We start from the raw sequence: 17053 nt of genomic DNA, 5'->3' as shown, positions 1-17053 counted from the left end.
TCTCATTTTGCTAATCTATGTGGATGACATCTTGATAGCTAGTAACAATGTGGAGGCAGTCAATACTTTCAAGGTTTTCCTAGATGCCAAATTCAAACTCAAGGATCTTGGTACCTTGAAGTATTTCTTAGGCCTTGAGGTTGCACGGACTGAAAAAGGCATTAGTTTGTGTCAAAGGAAGTTTATTCTGGAGTTACTATCTGATACAGGTCTGCTAGCAAGCAAGCCTGCCAATGTGCCTATGGATCAATCAGCCAAATTTAGAAGTTCAATGGGAGAGGCTGCACCAGATCCATCTTTGTATAGAAGGATTATAGGCAAACTTCTTTACCTAACTTTAACCAGACCTGACATTTGTTACTCAGTGCACAAACTGAGTCAGTTTATGAGTTCCCCTCAGATTCCTCATTTACAAGCAGCTTATAAAATACTTAAGTATCTTAAGAAAGCACCAGGACAAGGTTTGTTTCTATCTGCAAGTTCTGATTTGAAACTCAAAGCCTATTGTGATGCTGATTGGGCTGCTTGTCCAGACACCAGAAAATCAGTTTCAGGCTTCTGTGTTTTTCTAGGCAGTTCTCTCATATCTTGGAAATGTAAGAAACAACAGGTTATATCCAGATCATCAGCAGAGTCTGAATATCGTGCCATGGCTACTGTCACAAGTGAACTTGTTTGGCTGGTGGCATTGCTTGGAACCTTTGGTTTAGATCACAATTATCCAGCTTCTTTGTATTGTGATAGCAAGGCTGCCCTCCATATTGCTGCAAATCCAGTATTTCACGAACGTACAAAGCACATAGAGGTTGATTGTCACTATATCCGAAGTAAAATTCAAAATGGGATGATCAAGACTTTCCATGTGCCTACCAAACACCAGATTGCTGATTCCTTCAGAAAGGCCCTTGGATATAAGCAATTCTATTTTCTTCTATCCAAGATGAACCTGATCAACATCTATGGTTCATCTTGAGGGGGAGTATTGAGTTTGTTAGAGTTTGTTAGGAAGGAAGATATCAGTCGTTTTGTAAATATAGAACTAAACTACAAGTAGCTTAGTTTCAGAATAACTTAGACAGACAAAAACGACTGTCGTTTGTACATTTAGATTAAATGTGTTGTTAGTTTTCCTTTCCACGTGTATAGCTTAGATTGGTTAGGAAGTTAGTTATTTCTGTTTTCAATTCTCCTCATCTTTCCCGCCTCTGTTCTACCTATATAAAGAACAGAGCATTGTAAACTAATTAATCAATTCATTCTCTACAAGTTTTACACTTATCTTTCTCTCTCTTTGAGTTTTTCATTTCTCTATTGATGCAATTGTGAAGCTTGTATAGAATTCAACATACACTTCCATATTTTTCTTAAGATCTCTCTCAACAGGGGCATATACTGTTATGTTTGCAAGAAGTCACAACATCAATTCAGATAATAGCAAAGTTCAAACAGTAGCCAAAGTCCAAGCCACGTTGCAGCTTAAAAGGGCAAAGATTTTGAGTTGATTGCATTTGAAGTTTAAAGTTTGAAGTTGATTTGAAGTTTAAATAAATGTTGATTAGATGATGCAAATTGCAATTGAAGATTTGAATAAAGATATAGCAGCAACTGAAAATTGGGATTAGGGTTTCTTTTAAATTTGAATTGTCTTCAGTTAGTTGTTTTTTAGTTCAAATAGGAGTTGTGCCTATTTTGTTGGATTTGGTTGTGTTGAGGACTATCTCCTCTTAGCTATTTCTGTACTGAACAAATGAAGCAAGAGGCAAGATAAAATTAACCGAATTGAATTCTATATCTGCTTTACACAATTTTGTTCTAGTTTAGAAGGTCATTTGTTGTGTTTAATCATTTTGATGTCTAGGTTGAAAATTTTGTGCAAGAATAGAAGAAAGCAAAACTGTAAATCAAGAAAATCCCTTATAATATGCTATTATATGCTATTAGAAAACCTATAACATCAAACATGATCAATAAACAAACCTTCTTTTCATTGGTAACAAATCATTCATTGGCAACAAATTAACAGTATGATACAATATCAACACTAATTATGGGAAATCAAGATTCCACAAACTACTTGTTTCATCATACACCTCATTTTGTTTGAATTAAAGTTAATATCAAAAGCCCAACTCTAAAACTAGCAAATAATTGACCTCTTAATGTTTGATCAATATCCATTGCAACTAAGCATGATTTCCTTTGCACATATAATTCTGTTTTACTAGAAGCTAATGTTTGAGTAGCTTCATAAGTTAGTTATAAAAATCCCAAAATTATCCAAGAATATGTCCTGAGAGTCATCCAATACATTCTACAAGTAATTGCCTAAATTTTCAAATCTCTTGTGCAAGAAAGAGCGCAAAAAGTTGTCCATTAAAATTGCAGTATGCCCAAAATGTGCAATATGTTCCACAAAAAGTCCAAAAGCTATCCGATCTGCTTCATAGTTCATTATTCTTGTGAGTCCTACATGTAAAATGACATAATGTTAGAAAAAAATCAATAAATAAATGTATATTTCAAAGATATTTAGAAACAAAATAGTATCCTAAAGTTATAAAAATTACTTGAATCAAGTGTGGAATCAAGATACTTTCCCGAACCATTTTTGTATAGCTAAAGTTGGAATATAACTCAGGTGGAAAGAATGATTGAGCATCTCTGAATTTCAAAATTGGCACAATAAAGGAAATATTAAAAAAAAAAAAAAAACTTAACAAGAAAAACAAAGACAAAGATATTGAAAACAGTAGACTTTGAAACTTACCATGCACCATAGAAGTACACTATTGAATTTGTGAAGTTGTTACATCTTTTAATCTTTTCCTGTTCTTTTTCTCCATTTGACTTTTTATACGTTTACTGGTTACCCCTTTCTTTCTCGCACATTTTAGATCAATGATTGGTTTATCAACAACGCAAGGTTGCTCACCATCATCATTAATGAGATCTTTTCGAGAACATTCATTATCGACATCTTCTACCATATTTTTGGATGCCACATTCTTTTCAACTTGACACAATAAGTCTATAAATATTTCTCTAACCATATTGGTCTCACTTTCTACCAATGAAGTCTTCTCACAAATATTAATCATTATATGAATGAAGTCACTCATGTGAAATGCACGTGTAGATTTCTCATTTAATTGACATAAATCAACAAAGTAATGTAACCTCTTTTTTGCATCTTTTGTCCATTTACTTAATATTTATTTTTTGGGTATCTTGTTCACATTATTCACATGAAAGTATCCTTAAAGCATGGGAACTCAACAAACCCAATTTCTCAAATAATTTGCAATCACATCCTACATTCAACTCAACTAGATTAAATTGGACAATGTGCAATCTTTTACCCACACCCTTGGTTAGTGAATAGGAAACACTATTTTCATGATGGTTCGTTTCAACAATATCTCTAGCTTCAATGATTTCTTTTCTTTTAGTGTACAAGAAATTGTGACAATCTAGTATAGAAAAACCAACATTATTGGCACCACCAACTTCCTTTGATAAATAGCGGTATGATTGTGTTGCTTTAATTCCCACACTAACTTTTTAGCACAACAACCCGTTCTTGTCTCCAAATGATTAACTTTTTTGTTTTGTTTTGTTTTGTTTTTTTGTTGTTTTTTTTTTTTTTTTCCTGTAAAAGGATCTTCAAACTGTTTATATTTTTGTTTAGAACACATATTCTTGTTGCTTAAGAATGCCATCAACCTCTCATTTACTCCATTCTCGAATACTAAACCCTCTCTTTAAAGCGTATTCACTGTATAAGTTGCATGCTTCTTCTTCAGAGCTCACTTTCATTCCAAGTTTGATTTCATTACATTTACATTTTCATAATCTTCTCTTTTTATCATTATCCACAAGCACATTGGGTACATTATTTGAAACATCCATCAAATTAATATAACTTGATCAAAGAAAAAAGTATATTGCATAAACAAATAATTTTGTTTACAACCAAACTAGATGAATGGAAGTTACAGAAAAATAATTAATGAATTATAATTTAAACTCGAGATATGAAAAAGGTGGAAAAAGTTTTACCCTCTCAACTTTACTGGTGCATTTACTAGTGCATACAACAGTTTCTAAATTGAAAAGAAAAAACTAGTACAAAATTTTCGTTATACTATACAAAAAGTTTCCTTTGTCTATGCTTATTACGTTGGAAAAAAAAAAAAAAACATTTTAGAATACCTCTCTGTATCACAACACATCTGCAACAAGTTGAAAAAAAATACCAAGTATTTAATTTGTCAATCATTTTCTCAACATCCAGACAAAAGAAATAAAGAAAATACCATTTTTCCTTAGCAAACTACAACAAGTGAATCTCAACACAACTACAGCAAGTTACAAAAAGAAAAAAATTATTTACTTTATCCGTTGTTTTCTCAACACCCAAACAAAAGATATAAAAATATATATATATATATATATAAAACCACTTACATTAAACAAACAATTTGGTGTAGATGACAACAAACTAGGTGAGAAAATCTGAGCAAATTGCTACAAACCCAGGTAAACAGAAAAGTAAAACTCAATAAATTAGTTTAAATTTTTGGGCAAATAATCATTATGGATAGTCACAATTTTGGCTTTGGGTTTAGACAAGGGTTGTTTTGATCTGAACCTCTCTCTAACCTCTCCACTTTTTAGAGTTGGGGTTAGAGATGTTGATGATATCTAGGTTTCTTGCATAAATTACGTGGAGTCAAAATCTTCTATCACACTCTTTCTACTTCACTATATACTCCACAAATAAAAATATGCCACGTATCCATCTACTTTATTAAATGCTAAATTTATGCATTCTATTATTTCAATTTCCTAAATATGATGAGTTATTTATTTATTTATTTTAGAAAATTGAAATAATAGAAGGCATAAATTTAGCATTTAATAAAGTATATGAACACGTAGCATGTTTTTATTTGTAGAGTATATAGTGGAGTAGGAAGAGTGTGATAGAAGATTTAGACTCAATTATGTGCGTATAAAGATTACTAATGTTCTTGTTTCTTTTTGGTATCAAGCAAAAACTTATAGCAAACGATCATTAATGCACTTTTATTTTATTTTGAGTATGATAAAATTTAAATCTTTAACCACTTTATGATGTTGGAAATTAAGTGAAAGCCTTGTTTATTATGGTTTAAGTGTATAATTTAACAACACCATGAATAAGACAATGAATGGATGAAATAGAATGTTTAATTTTGATTATGGTATTTTGAGAGAGAGAGAGAGAGAGAGAGGTGAAATAGAATTTCTAATTTTGATTTTGGTATATATATATATATATATTAAAGAATAGACGCTACCAGACTTAATCAATTCTAATATATATGTACGTATGTATGTATGTATATATTGTTGTAGACGACTAAATTTCTCGGTTCGAAATAAGTCAAACAAGTAAAATAGTTGTACAAATGTGAATTTGTATAGATGATTGTGTGGTACAATTCTCTGTGATTACAAATGAGTGATCCTCTGATTCGATCTCCTTGAAAGATTTATTGATTACAGTTGTGGTAATGTGATTTTGATTTAAACATCAAATATACTTCAATTTGGCTGAAGAATGGATTGAAGACCTTTGAAACAGAATTACAATGAATCTCTGGCTATAAGCTCGTTAGAAATTCTTTGTTTTTCGTGTTCTTCGTACGTTCTTCGTGTTCTTGGTGCGTTCTTCGTCTTTAAAGATTTGTGGTGGAAGTTCTTCGGTGCTTTAGAGGCTTGAATCCGTAGAGCTTCACTGATTTGTGGTTTGTGAGGTTTCTAGAGGCTTTTGAGCTTGATTTCAATGAACTTTGAGATCTAGGAATATGATTTGGATGATTTCTCTTCGAATGTTCTTGTATTCGAAGGTTTGTGGTGGAAGTTCTTCGGGGCTTTAGAGGCTTAAATCTGTAGAGCTTCACTGATTTGTGATTTGTTGATATTTTCGGACACTTTAGGCTTGATTCCCGCAAACTTTTGGATCTAGGCAGATGATTTGGATGATTTTCCTTCGAATGTTCTTCGTATTTGAAGTTGAAGTTCTTGGAGGCTTTAGAGCTTGATTCCGGCAGAGCTTCTGGACTTCTGAATCTTCAGATGGCTTCGTGTCCTCTCCAAATCCCTAGATCTCTAGATCTCCTTAAATGCCTTAGGAAGGCTTCTATTTATAGGAGTTTAGGGGTAGGTAAGCAACACGTGGCGGAGGTTGATTGGTGACACATGGCAGAGCTTGATTGGTCCGCTTATGTCATCGCTTACACGTGCGAGGCTGATTATATCATCGCTTACACGTGCGCTGATGTGTGATTGGTTTTTTTGCATGACACTTGGCAAATTTCTATTGGTTTCTGAATAGTGATAGCAAAACCTAGCAGCAATATGTGCACGCTTTGTAATTGGCTGTATTTTGTGGACTTGGTAGTGTGACGTGTCAGCTTGTGATAGGTCGGGAATTTTCTCTCTCTACAATTGTGAACTAATTTAGAGTTTTAATTTGGTTAGATTTCTAAGGATTTGGATTTTGGATTTGAAATCACTACAAATCTGTAGTAAAATTAATATGTACTACTATGTGTCTCAAAAGAAAAAAAAAAAAAAATGTACTACTATAACACGTTGATTGATGATTGAATTTTTTTTTTTACAAATTACTAGTGTTGGTTCTATGTATAAGTGATGTAATCCAATCATAAGTTGACAAATATGCAAAGTATGCATAAAACAAACGTTCCTTGACAAGTAGCTTTTCAAATGGAGAAGTGACACGTTCACTTTTTTTCGTTTAATTTTTTTTTGGTCAAAATTCTTAATTAAGGGATTAGTAAAAACGTGTGGTGTTCATAAAAAAAGGTAAAAACGTGTGAGGTTGGGAGAGTCCAAATCTTCTGTCTCACTTTTCCTGCTCCACTCTATACTCCACCAATAAATGCTTACCACGTGTTCACCTAATTAATTAAATATTATTATTATTGACTTATTAATACTACAGTTATTAATTAATAGTAGTATTTAATTAATAAGGTGAACATGTGGTAAGCATTTATTGGTGGAGTATAGAGTGGAGCAGGAAAAATGGGACAGAAGATTTGGACTCNTGCTTAGTTGAGACGCCAAAGAGAGAGACACAGAGAGAGTCACTGTAGGAGGAATATTAGAAATTTTTTCCCCTTTTATTTGTTCAGATAATTGTGTCTAATTATTGTAAAATTTTGACATATATATATTTATCACTAATTGTGTTGTGTATATTAACTGGGTATGGGGATTTTTTTTTTTGGGGGGGGGGGGGTTTGCTAAAATGATAAATGTTTCTTAGTTTTACCCAAAAAAAAAAAAGAAAAAAAAAAAGAAAAAGATAAATGTTTCTTAGAAATTTTCAAATTAGTTGGGATAATTCTAAAATCTATATATCTACTCATTTTTTTCCAAAATATTTGGGGGGTCATGACCCCCTTTGGTCCCAACATGGATTTGCCATAGCTTAATTGATTAGCACCTCTTAGTATTTTCATTTCATCCAATATTCAAATTCTATCTCCCTCATTATTACTATTGAATTATTTATAATAATAAAAATTATCATTCCCATGAGTTGAATCCAAGACCTCTTCAAACAATAAGTCTATGGACACACTTTGCTACAAAAATTATCACAACTTGTACATGTGTTAAGTGATGATTGAATTTTTTTTTTTACAAATTACTAGTGTTGGTTCTATGTATAAGTGATGTAATCCAATCATAAGTTGACAAATATGCAAAGTATGCATAAAACAAACGTTCCTTGACAAGTAGCTTTTCAAATGGAGAAGTGACACGTTCACTTTTTTTCGTTTAATTTTTTTTTGGTCAAAATTCTTAATTAAGGGATTAGTAAAAACGTGTGGTGTTCATAAAAAAAAGGTAAAAACGTGTGAGGTTGGGAGAGTCCAAATCTTCTGTCTCACTTTTCCTGCTCCACTCTATACTCCACCAATAAATGCTTACCACGTGTTCACCTAATTAATTAAATATTATTATTATTGACTTATTAATACTACAGTTATTAATTAATAGTAGTATTTAATTAATAAGGTGAACATGTGGTAAGCATTTATTGGTGGAGTATAGAGTGGAGCAGGAAAAATGGGACAGAAGATTTGGACTCAGGTTGGGATGGGAGTATTAATCAAAAGTTTTTATTTACGGAAAGAAATAGAATGTTAAATGGGGGAAAAATATTTAGGCATTCCTAGAGCATCGATAAATTGTGCTCATTTCTTTTACATTTATGGCGGACTCCGTCATGAATTAAATGCGTAGCCTTACTCTAATGTGAGAGGAGAGAGTATCATTTTCCGTGTTCTAAGAATACATAAAAATTATTTATTAAATAATTTTTTCTGTTTCTAAAAAAAAAAAAAAGTAATTTTTTCTTAGCTAATGTAACATGCGAGTATACGATACCGTGTTATACATCATGTTTAATGTTGATTTTAAAATTTATTGTGAACCTGAAAACCCTAAAACATTAAAAATGTATAATTATAGCAACGGTTATCTTGATCTCATCTTTCATCTCATGGGTATTCAAAATTCCTTCCAAACATAAAAAAGATTAAAAAAAAAAAAAATCAATTGTGTAAATGCATAACATTTTTGTTGCATTAAAAAAAATGCTGGTTTTGAAAAACATTTCATGTCATGAGTCATGAGTTTTTTTTTTTTTTTTTCCTTTCTCTTCTTAACAAAATCTCGGCTTGGAGCTTTGACCAGAGCTGGAGGCAAAAGCCAAAAGCATGAAAAAATTGATAACTTTAATTCTTTAATTACTTGACACCTTCATCTTTCCGTTTTGGTCTTATAGCAATAACAATTCATTCTCAACGTACGTTCTACTTAAATTTCTTCTCCTATATTAATAGACCGTTACATCTCTTTTCTTGCTGTGCCCTTAACCTATTCATTCTCTGTTCTTTGCCTCTTGTCTCTCTAACCTACGTCAGAACCAAAAAACACTGAGAAAAACACAAACCCCCCCTCTCTCTCTTGCTATGGCTAGGCGTGGACACCCTTTGTTTCAATCAGGCATGTTGGTATTGGTAGTGGTCGCTGCATTGTTTGGTTGCACCTCTGCTTGCCGAAGTTGCCCACCTGGGTGCCCACCTGCAGTGCGATACCGAGTGGGAGACTCAATCTGGTCCATAGCGCCATCCCCAAACTATTACACCAACTGGTCCTCGTCTCATTTCTTCCGAACCGGCGACTCTCTCAGTAACTCACACACTTAAATATCTATTAATTAAAATAAAATTAATTTACACTTTTGATGTTTATTGTTTTTGGTTGTTTTCATTTTAGTACTTTTTTTTTTTTTTGGTTTATCAAATTTAATTTCATCTTCAAAATGATCATTTCATCAATTTTCATGATTAATCTGACCCTTATGCATAATAAAATTGTGTCATTTCTAATTTCTTCCCCTTCTTTTCTCTGCTTAATTGTCAAATTAGTTATGTTTACAAGTGAAATGAACACGTTGAAAATAAAATAAAATTTGATGGATCAAAATGAAAAATCTCAAATATAAAAAACTGAAATGAAAACAATCCTATATTTTATGGGTCAAAAGTATAATTTTGTCAATAGTAATATTGTAGTGCACAAACACCTTTGCATGCCTAATTCCAATGATGTTCTTTTTTTGTTTCTCTTGTAGGTTTTGACTTTGAGACGGGTGTTAACAATGTAATACAAGTGTCAAGGCAAGAGTACCAGAGGTGCACTGCGTGCAACCCCTATAAGGTCTTCAACAATGGTCCCGCAATTGTACCATTGAATCAGATAGGTGTCTTCTATTTCATCAGCAACTTCTCAAACAACTGTGCTCTTGGGACCAAGGTTTCAGTGAAGGTGCATGCGTGCTCCGATAAATCTCCACTTACTCCATTGCCATCACCTTCTCCTTCTCCTAGTCCTCGATCATCAACGCCCACATCATCTCCCGGCACAAGGAATGGATCTAATCCATCAGTGCCAAATATAAGCCCAGCGGCATCCCCTTATGGCTATTCTCCAGAAGCTAATGCTCCCGCTTCCAAGTCTGCGGCATCGGGGCTTAGAAGGAGCGGTACAAGTTCTTCTGAAGTCCTATTTACATGGGCTTTTGGATTGTGCATGGTGGTATTTACCATGCTTGGATGATCTAGGAAATTTATGATTTGCATTGGGGTATAACATAAGCAGCATTACTTTAAATTTGATTCTTTAGGACGCGACCACTTGTTCCACTAGCTAGCTATTGGAATGAGATTAGAAGTTTGGAATTTTGAATTTGAGATCTTTTTTTAAAAATAAATTTACCTAGATTTTCTGTATTTCCTTGGTAGCAAGTTGTTTATGTTATATTAAGGGGAGAGTGAATGACAGCCAAATTATTCAGAGTCCAATTCTAGCTACTATTGTGCTAGAAAAGTGTTATTTTCTTCTATTTCTTAGTGAAATTTAACATCCTTTGCAAATGTGTACATTTTTTTTTTTGGTTGTTGTGGAGAAAGTTGCAAATGTGTACTTAGTTGGAAACATTGGTTGGAAACATAAATTTTTGGTCTTGTGGGAATTTGAATGTGTACGCTGCTTGGTTAGCAGTCAAAATAAAAATGATTTTGGATTGGTAGAGGCCGTTGATTTGGCCTTTTAAGAAGTTGGTTTTTCTGATTAGTCAGTTGGTCCTCTCACACTTTCCCCACGACACTTCAGGCAATCCGGATTTAAAGAAGAGGCACAGATTCTATAAATTTTACTAACATTTTCACTTTCACAATCAGGATACAAATTAATACAATGAACAAGATAGTGTTATGCTTCAAAAATTTGCAAAATCTTCCCCAAAGTGTCTTGTAAGATTAATTACTTTTGAAGGTGAATTAAAAAAAAAAAATATATATATATATATATATATAGGCATCCTTTAGAGGTACTGTAATTTTTTTTTTTTTTAGAATCAAAGATACTGTAATTAATTGCATTGTCTTTTGACGGAGATATATATAACGGTCCAGTAAAATTAATAATTGCAATTTTGTTTTTAAATTCAATGCCATGTCCAGCGGTTTTCATCTCGAACATTCCTAACGTCGCCAATTCACGTTTCTTGTTTTCTTTCTATATTTACATTTTGTTTTTTGCTTTGAGTTTGAAAATTTCAATTGAAATTCATTAAAAGATCATCATATAAAAAGAGAAACCTCATGAGATTATGGAGAATATGAGATCAATACAAAAACATTGAAAAAATAATAATAATAACATGAGATTATGAAAGAAAATATGGATCGTTGAAAAGATTCAGTGCAATGGTGGAGTCAGGAATTTATTTTGGAGGAGCCATATATAATTTTTTTTTTGGGTGTGTATAAAATGTAAAATAGTAATATAAAATACTTCATAACTAAATATATATATATATATATATATATATATATATATATATATGCAAAAGTATATTTAATTAAAATTAAACAATTATGAGAAAAATTGACAAAATAATTTAATATCTTTAATCAATTATGAAATGGGCAAAGTCGTAAAATATGCAATAACATAAAAGTTAAACATCTTTGTTCAAAACTGTAACCACGGAGAAAAATAAAAAAATTAAAACAAAGAAAAACAAATACTTGGAAAATGTTAAAAGATTATGGGTCAGCCGGTTTTAAGGGCATAGATAGAGCACTGCACACTGCACAAGTATGGAAGCTTCACAAATTGAGGGGCCCACGGAAATGAGTTGCTGACAATGACAATGACAATGAGACAAAATTGAGTCACCCTTTCTTGTCTAAATTGAACACATAGTACACTACACTACTGCAAAACTTTTACTTTTAAACATAGAGACAAAACTTGTACTTTTAAACAAAGAGATGAAAAGCAAATAATTGAAATTTGAAAAGATAAAAAAAGAAAGAAGAAGAAGACAAAGGCAGTGGTGAGAAGAAGGCAAAGAGAAAGAACTGAAAGTCTGAAAGACGAAAAAGAAGAACGCAAAGGCCAAGTCCTTAGCGGATATAGAGAGACCGAGAGAGAGTCACCTGTGTAAGAAAGATTGTTTTTGCAAGACTACAACTGTGTGGCCATGTGGGAGACTTGGTGGTTCAGCATATCAACAAAGTTTTAGATTTTTTAATTTTTTTATTGTGTACAAGTAATCCCTAGATGTGTTGGGATGAAAATTGGAATTTTTTTCATTAAAATACCTATGTGTTCATTTTAAAGATGCTAAATGTGTAATTATTGTAATTTGTTGACATGTATTTGTGGATTGTATTTTATTTAAATAAAAATTGTGTTTATTTTTATATTTTCTTAAATATATATGTATATTATCAGGTTGGTGGTAGGTTATTTAAGAATTTTCAATTTATTTAGGATATTTCAAATTTTTTTTTTTTTTTTTTACCCCCTGGTCCTTAAGTGGCTCTACCACCGATTTAGAGGCAGTTCCATGAATTTTTTCCAGGGTGTTCATTAAGAAATTTAAATTATACAAAATCTATTAAAAAGGGAATTTTACATATTGACAACCAAAAAGGGAAAAAAAAACACGCAAATATATAAAATCTAACAATTTCCTTTTACGAGTTTTTTAATTTTGAAATCTTTTCATTATTATAGTCTTATTATCAATGTTGCAATCTATAGTTTTTAATTTTGAAATCGTTTCATTATAGTTTTATTATCAATGTTGTAATTTACATCTCTTTCAAAAAGTTTCTTGGAATTTTTCTTTTTGATTGTAAGGGCCTAATATATTGTTAAGGGAGCCAAAGTATAAGGACAAAGTTTGGCTACAAACTTAGTTGTAGCCTAAAGTTACATCTCTCACTAAACAAATTAATATAATTACATATTTTAAAAATCTAACCATTGAATTGCATTCTTTGTTCTTAAAACACGCCAAATTTCATGCCAATTTGATATTATTGAACATTTGATTGATGACATAGTTATTAATCTTTGATATTTTTGAAATTTGCAAGCATGAAGAATAGAAGAAAAAAAAAATGTAATTCAATGGTGGATTTATCAAAATTCACTTCCAATAAAAAAAATATTGAGTGGAGTTGTAGTCTTAGTCTACAACCAAGTTTGTTGTTAAATTTTTTCTAAAGTTTAATTATGTTGGGCCTAAAAAAATTTTAGGATTGTCACAATTTTTATTTTTAAGAATAAAAAATTTTAAAAATTTTAAAATTTTTATATAAATTTTTTTTCCAAGCCAGGACGGTCAAAGGACCATCCTGGCTTCAATATGGAGCCACCCCTGAGAAGATTTATGCCTTACTCCATTAGATATAAAGTTGATGACTGATCTCTCAGTTGAAATTTGTTATCGCAGCAATGTGTGTTTAGAACAACGGATTGGAAAAGGTTTTGGTAAGGCTATGTTTATTGGCTTTGAACCTTAGATGAACTAATCGAAATGAATGAGATGTAATGTTGAAAGTTGCAAAATATGAGTGAAAGATTAGTTTCCTAGCCGCTGCGTGCCAAAAATCTCAATTAGCTAGACACTTGCAAAATCTACCCTCTCTACTTAGGTCTCAAAGGAAAAAAAAGTATATAACAATAACATTTCGATAGAGTTTTAGTATATGAGAGTTTTCGAATCCCTTGAATTGATAAGGTAGGGTCATATTTAAAGTTCTTTGGAAGCTTTTAGGGTTGGTGAAGGTTCTAGCCAATTAGGGAGCTGACCAGAATTGATTCTCAACAAGATGAAAATGGAAGAGAGTAATTTAGGATAAGTGAGTGGCATGACATACGATACTTTGAGATGTCGATGTAATGTCTGGAAATCAGACTACATAAGATAAAGATCATTTCAAGTTAACTTCAAATAAAGTTCTTAAGTTGAATTCAAGTAATATCATGTAACTAATTAGGGGATTATAATTGCATTTCATTTCAAGTTATATTTAAATTTAAATAGGAGTTGGTTCCCATTTGTTAGGATTAGATTGTGATGATGTTATTTCATCATTAGCTATTTAATGTGGAAGACGTTAATGAGAATTAAATAGAAAATTAACTAAAAAGTTTATTTTCTCTTTTAAGTTCAAGAGGCAAGTCACTTCGAATTGATTAATCTATCTTTCAGCTATCAATTTGAAATGAAATGCAATCTTAATCCCCTAATCATCTACATGATATTATTTGAATTCAACTTAATCACTTTATTTGAATTTAACTTGACGCAATCCCTATCTTATGTTTGATTTCCGGACATACTAATGTTTGAACCAGGATAATTGAAAGACAAATTAATCGATTCGAGATGATTAGCCTCTTGAATTTAGAGGGAGAATAGACTTTTTAGTTATTTTTTTGCTTAATTTTGAGGCATCTAACAATAAATGGGCTTAAAACTAGGCCAGGGCCTTGCATCTTGGCTTGTTGAGCTTAACACACGATGATGTTTATTTTGAGAGTAATTGAAGCTTTCTTTATCCTTGGGGTTGAAGATCTTGTGGTATAGATCAGAATAGAATAGTATGCTTACAACCCCAAACCTAGAAAAATGCCGAAGTACTTCTGAACCTCCTCTATGAGCATATTCTTGTTTTTCTAAAAACTACACCATGTCGATAATTAGATGTAGTGTGTGCTTGTTATATCTACAACTTTTTTTATTACAACCCCATAGATTTGATCCGTCATATGTTATTAATTTTGGGAATGCCTCTTAGTCCAACTTATCTTCCGGATGATTCTTTGATTTGAAATTCCACAGCCAATGGTGTTTTTTTCTGTTAGAAGTGCCTACAAGGTAGCTATGGATTTAAGATATCGTCAGGACACAAGTGGCAGATCCTCTGATGGTGATATAAAGAACTTTTGGAGAAGAATATGGAGCTTACAATTCCTAGTATAGTGAAAATCTTTGCTTAGTGTGCTTGTAAAAATATTTTACCAAATCTCTCTAATCTCAAGAAGCGTGGTATTGTGGGGGATGACACGTGAGGAATGTAGAAATGGTTTTGAAACCTCTGGTCATGTTCTATGGGGCTGTGGATGTGCGAAGGATATTTGGGAATTGGTTCCTTTTTTTGGTGTTGACAGCAACCTTACTTTTTTGGAATTTATGGACTTGTTATGGTTTTTAATTTTTTCCAGGGAAATAGACGATGGAGCTCTTACTTTGGTGGTGATAATTGCATGGGAGATGTGGTCAAATCGGAATAATAAGAGGCATGGGGGCAAGGTGAAGACTAATCAAGCTGTGATAGAAAGGAGTGCAAATTACATTCGAGAATATCAAACAGCTAGCCAATGAGAATACAGTTATTGCTAAAGACGTTAGCTGTCAAAATTGGATTCCACCTGCAGATCATGTATACAAAGTAAATGTGGATGGAGCTATATTTCAGACTCAACACCAGGCTGGGATTGGGTTTTAGTTCATGACAGTCAAGACAAGGTGATCGCTGCAATTAGTAAGAAATTGTTACTACTGTCTTTGGTCCTATGGAGGTTGAAGCCAAAGCTTTTAAAGAGGGCTTTTTGTTTGCTCATGACATCGATATTCGAGAAATTATCCTGCAGAAGGGTAATTCCCTTGTGATTGAAAATTGCATTGCAGGAAAATCATCACCCCCCCCCCCCCCCCCCGCTTCTTCTATAGCTTCTGTTCTGCATGGTATTAATTCCTTTTCTCATGAGTTTCGTGGTTTTCAGTCTTTTATCAGCAATGTGTATGGAGGAATGGTAATATACCAGCTCAGTCTTTTTATCCAGATCAGATTAAAAAAAAATGAAAAACAGTATATATGCCTTTAGAGTTAACAACGTAATTTCAGCTCCCATTACACTACAAAAAAAAAATCAAGCCAAAGTCACTCTTTTTATATATTCTAAGATAAGATATCTATGAACTCTACAACACACCGACATCAGCATGGCACAATTCCGGAAGGTATTGATTGTCCCCGTCCCCCCCCCCCCCCCCCCCCCCCCCCCAAAAAAAAAGAAAAAAGAAAAAAATCAAAATGTAAACAAACAATAACAATGCTTATATTGTATATGAAATCATCAAGGGAGAGCAAAAACATCACCTATAAACATTGATCTGAATGTTTTATTACAAACCCCCCACAAAAGATATTCTGATTGTCCATTGCATGCCTCTAATCACACTTGTTGTGTTGCCAAGAGAGGAACTTGATTGACTGGAGTAATAGCGCCCGGAATCGGAACTGGCAAGGTCCGGCATATTGGACATGTGGGGTGCAGCCTTAACCATGAGTTGATGCAATGAAGATGGAAGAGATGGCCACAATCCGGCATCAACTGCAGCATGTCAGTTTCTTTATATTCCATTAAGCATATGGAGCAACAAGGGGAAGTTGAGCTGCTCTTTTTGAGATTAGATTGGCCATAGAGAACCTTTGGGAAGCTGTGGAGAGTGGATTCATCAAGGCCTACTTCATTGGTGCCAGTGTTTCGGGCACTAGCGACTTGTGGCAAGTTTCTGTGGGTGTGAAAGCGGGTGCAAAAGAAGGAAGCAAGGGTTAAGAATACGACTACTAGGAACAGACACAAGGAGAACAAGATGGTCTCAACTAATTGGTTAGTGGCATCCATGGTAGTATATATCACTGGATTGCGTATTGTTGTTCTTGAAATCACTTTTGAACAATTGTTGAATGGAATATAAGGGAATGAAAGTTGTCAGGAGAGAGATTTTGGTATGTGAGTTAGGAGAATTCCATCGGAGATCTTCTACTAATAATGAGGAATCCCACCTCTCTAACATCAAACCATTGCTTTTAATAATGAAAAATCTATCCTCTCTAACATTATCTACCTACCCTTTTCTTTATTTCTTTAGTTTTTGTTTTTCATTGAGCTATAGTGCAAAGAAATCATTTTTCTCGTGTATATGGAAAGCTAGACTGACTTGGATATGGAATTACCTACAAGGTAATTTATCCAAACAACGAGGTACGGTTTCCAACAATAAGTTAATATTTTCTATATATATATA

The 17053-nt window shown here is 32.8% G+C and overlaps 2 protein-coding genes across 2 annotated transcripts; one reads left to right on the top strand and one right to left on the bottom strand.

The window, feature by feature from the left end:
* The first annotated feature begins 9059 nt into the window (after positions 1-9059).
* On the top strand, positions 9060-10209 carry LOC136062476 (cucumber peeling cupredoxin-like). The gene is made up of 2 exons (XM_065761551.1): positions 9060-9279; positions 9725-10209. The coding sequence occupies exons 1-2, from the start codon at positions 9060-9062 to the stop codon at positions 10207-10209; spliced, it is 705 nt and encodes a 234-aa protein (XP_065617623.1).
* A 5988-nt stretch (positions 10210-16197) lies between these two features.
* Positions 16198-16650, bottom strand: LOC136062475 (putative RING-H2 finger protein ATL71). Its single transcript, XM_065761550.1, has one exon. It carries the CDS (start codon positions 16648-16650, stop codon positions 16198-16200), a length of 453 nt encoding a protein of 150 aa, XP_065617622.1.
* Positions 16651-17053: the final 403 nt, after the last annotated feature.

Source organism: Quercus suber, unplaced genomic scaffold (assembly GCF_002906115.3).
Source record: "Quercus suber isolate HL8 unplaced genomic scaffold, Cork oak 2.0 scaffold_418, whole genome shotgun sequence".
NCBI classification, from domain to species: domain Eukaryota; kingdom Viridiplantae; phylum Streptophyta; class Magnoliopsida; order Fagales; family Fagaceae; genus Quercus; species Quercus suber.
This window is presented reverse-complemented; position numbering and strand designations above follow the sequence as displayed.

Excerpts from the sequence above, each read along its gene's own strand:
- LOC136062475 (XM_065761550.1), bottom strand. The coding sequence starts at position 16,650 with ATGGATGCCACTAACCAATTAGTTGAGACCATCTTGTTCTCCTTGTGT.
- LOC136062476 (XM_065761551.1), top strand. The coding sequence starts at position 9,060 with ATGGCTAGGCGTGGACACCCTTTGTTTCAATCAGGCATGTTGGTATTG. Across the intron at positions 9,280-9,724 it reads CCGAACCGGCGACTCTCTCA|GTTTTGACTTTGAGACGGGT; the intron begins GTAACTCACACA and ends TTTCTCTTGTAG.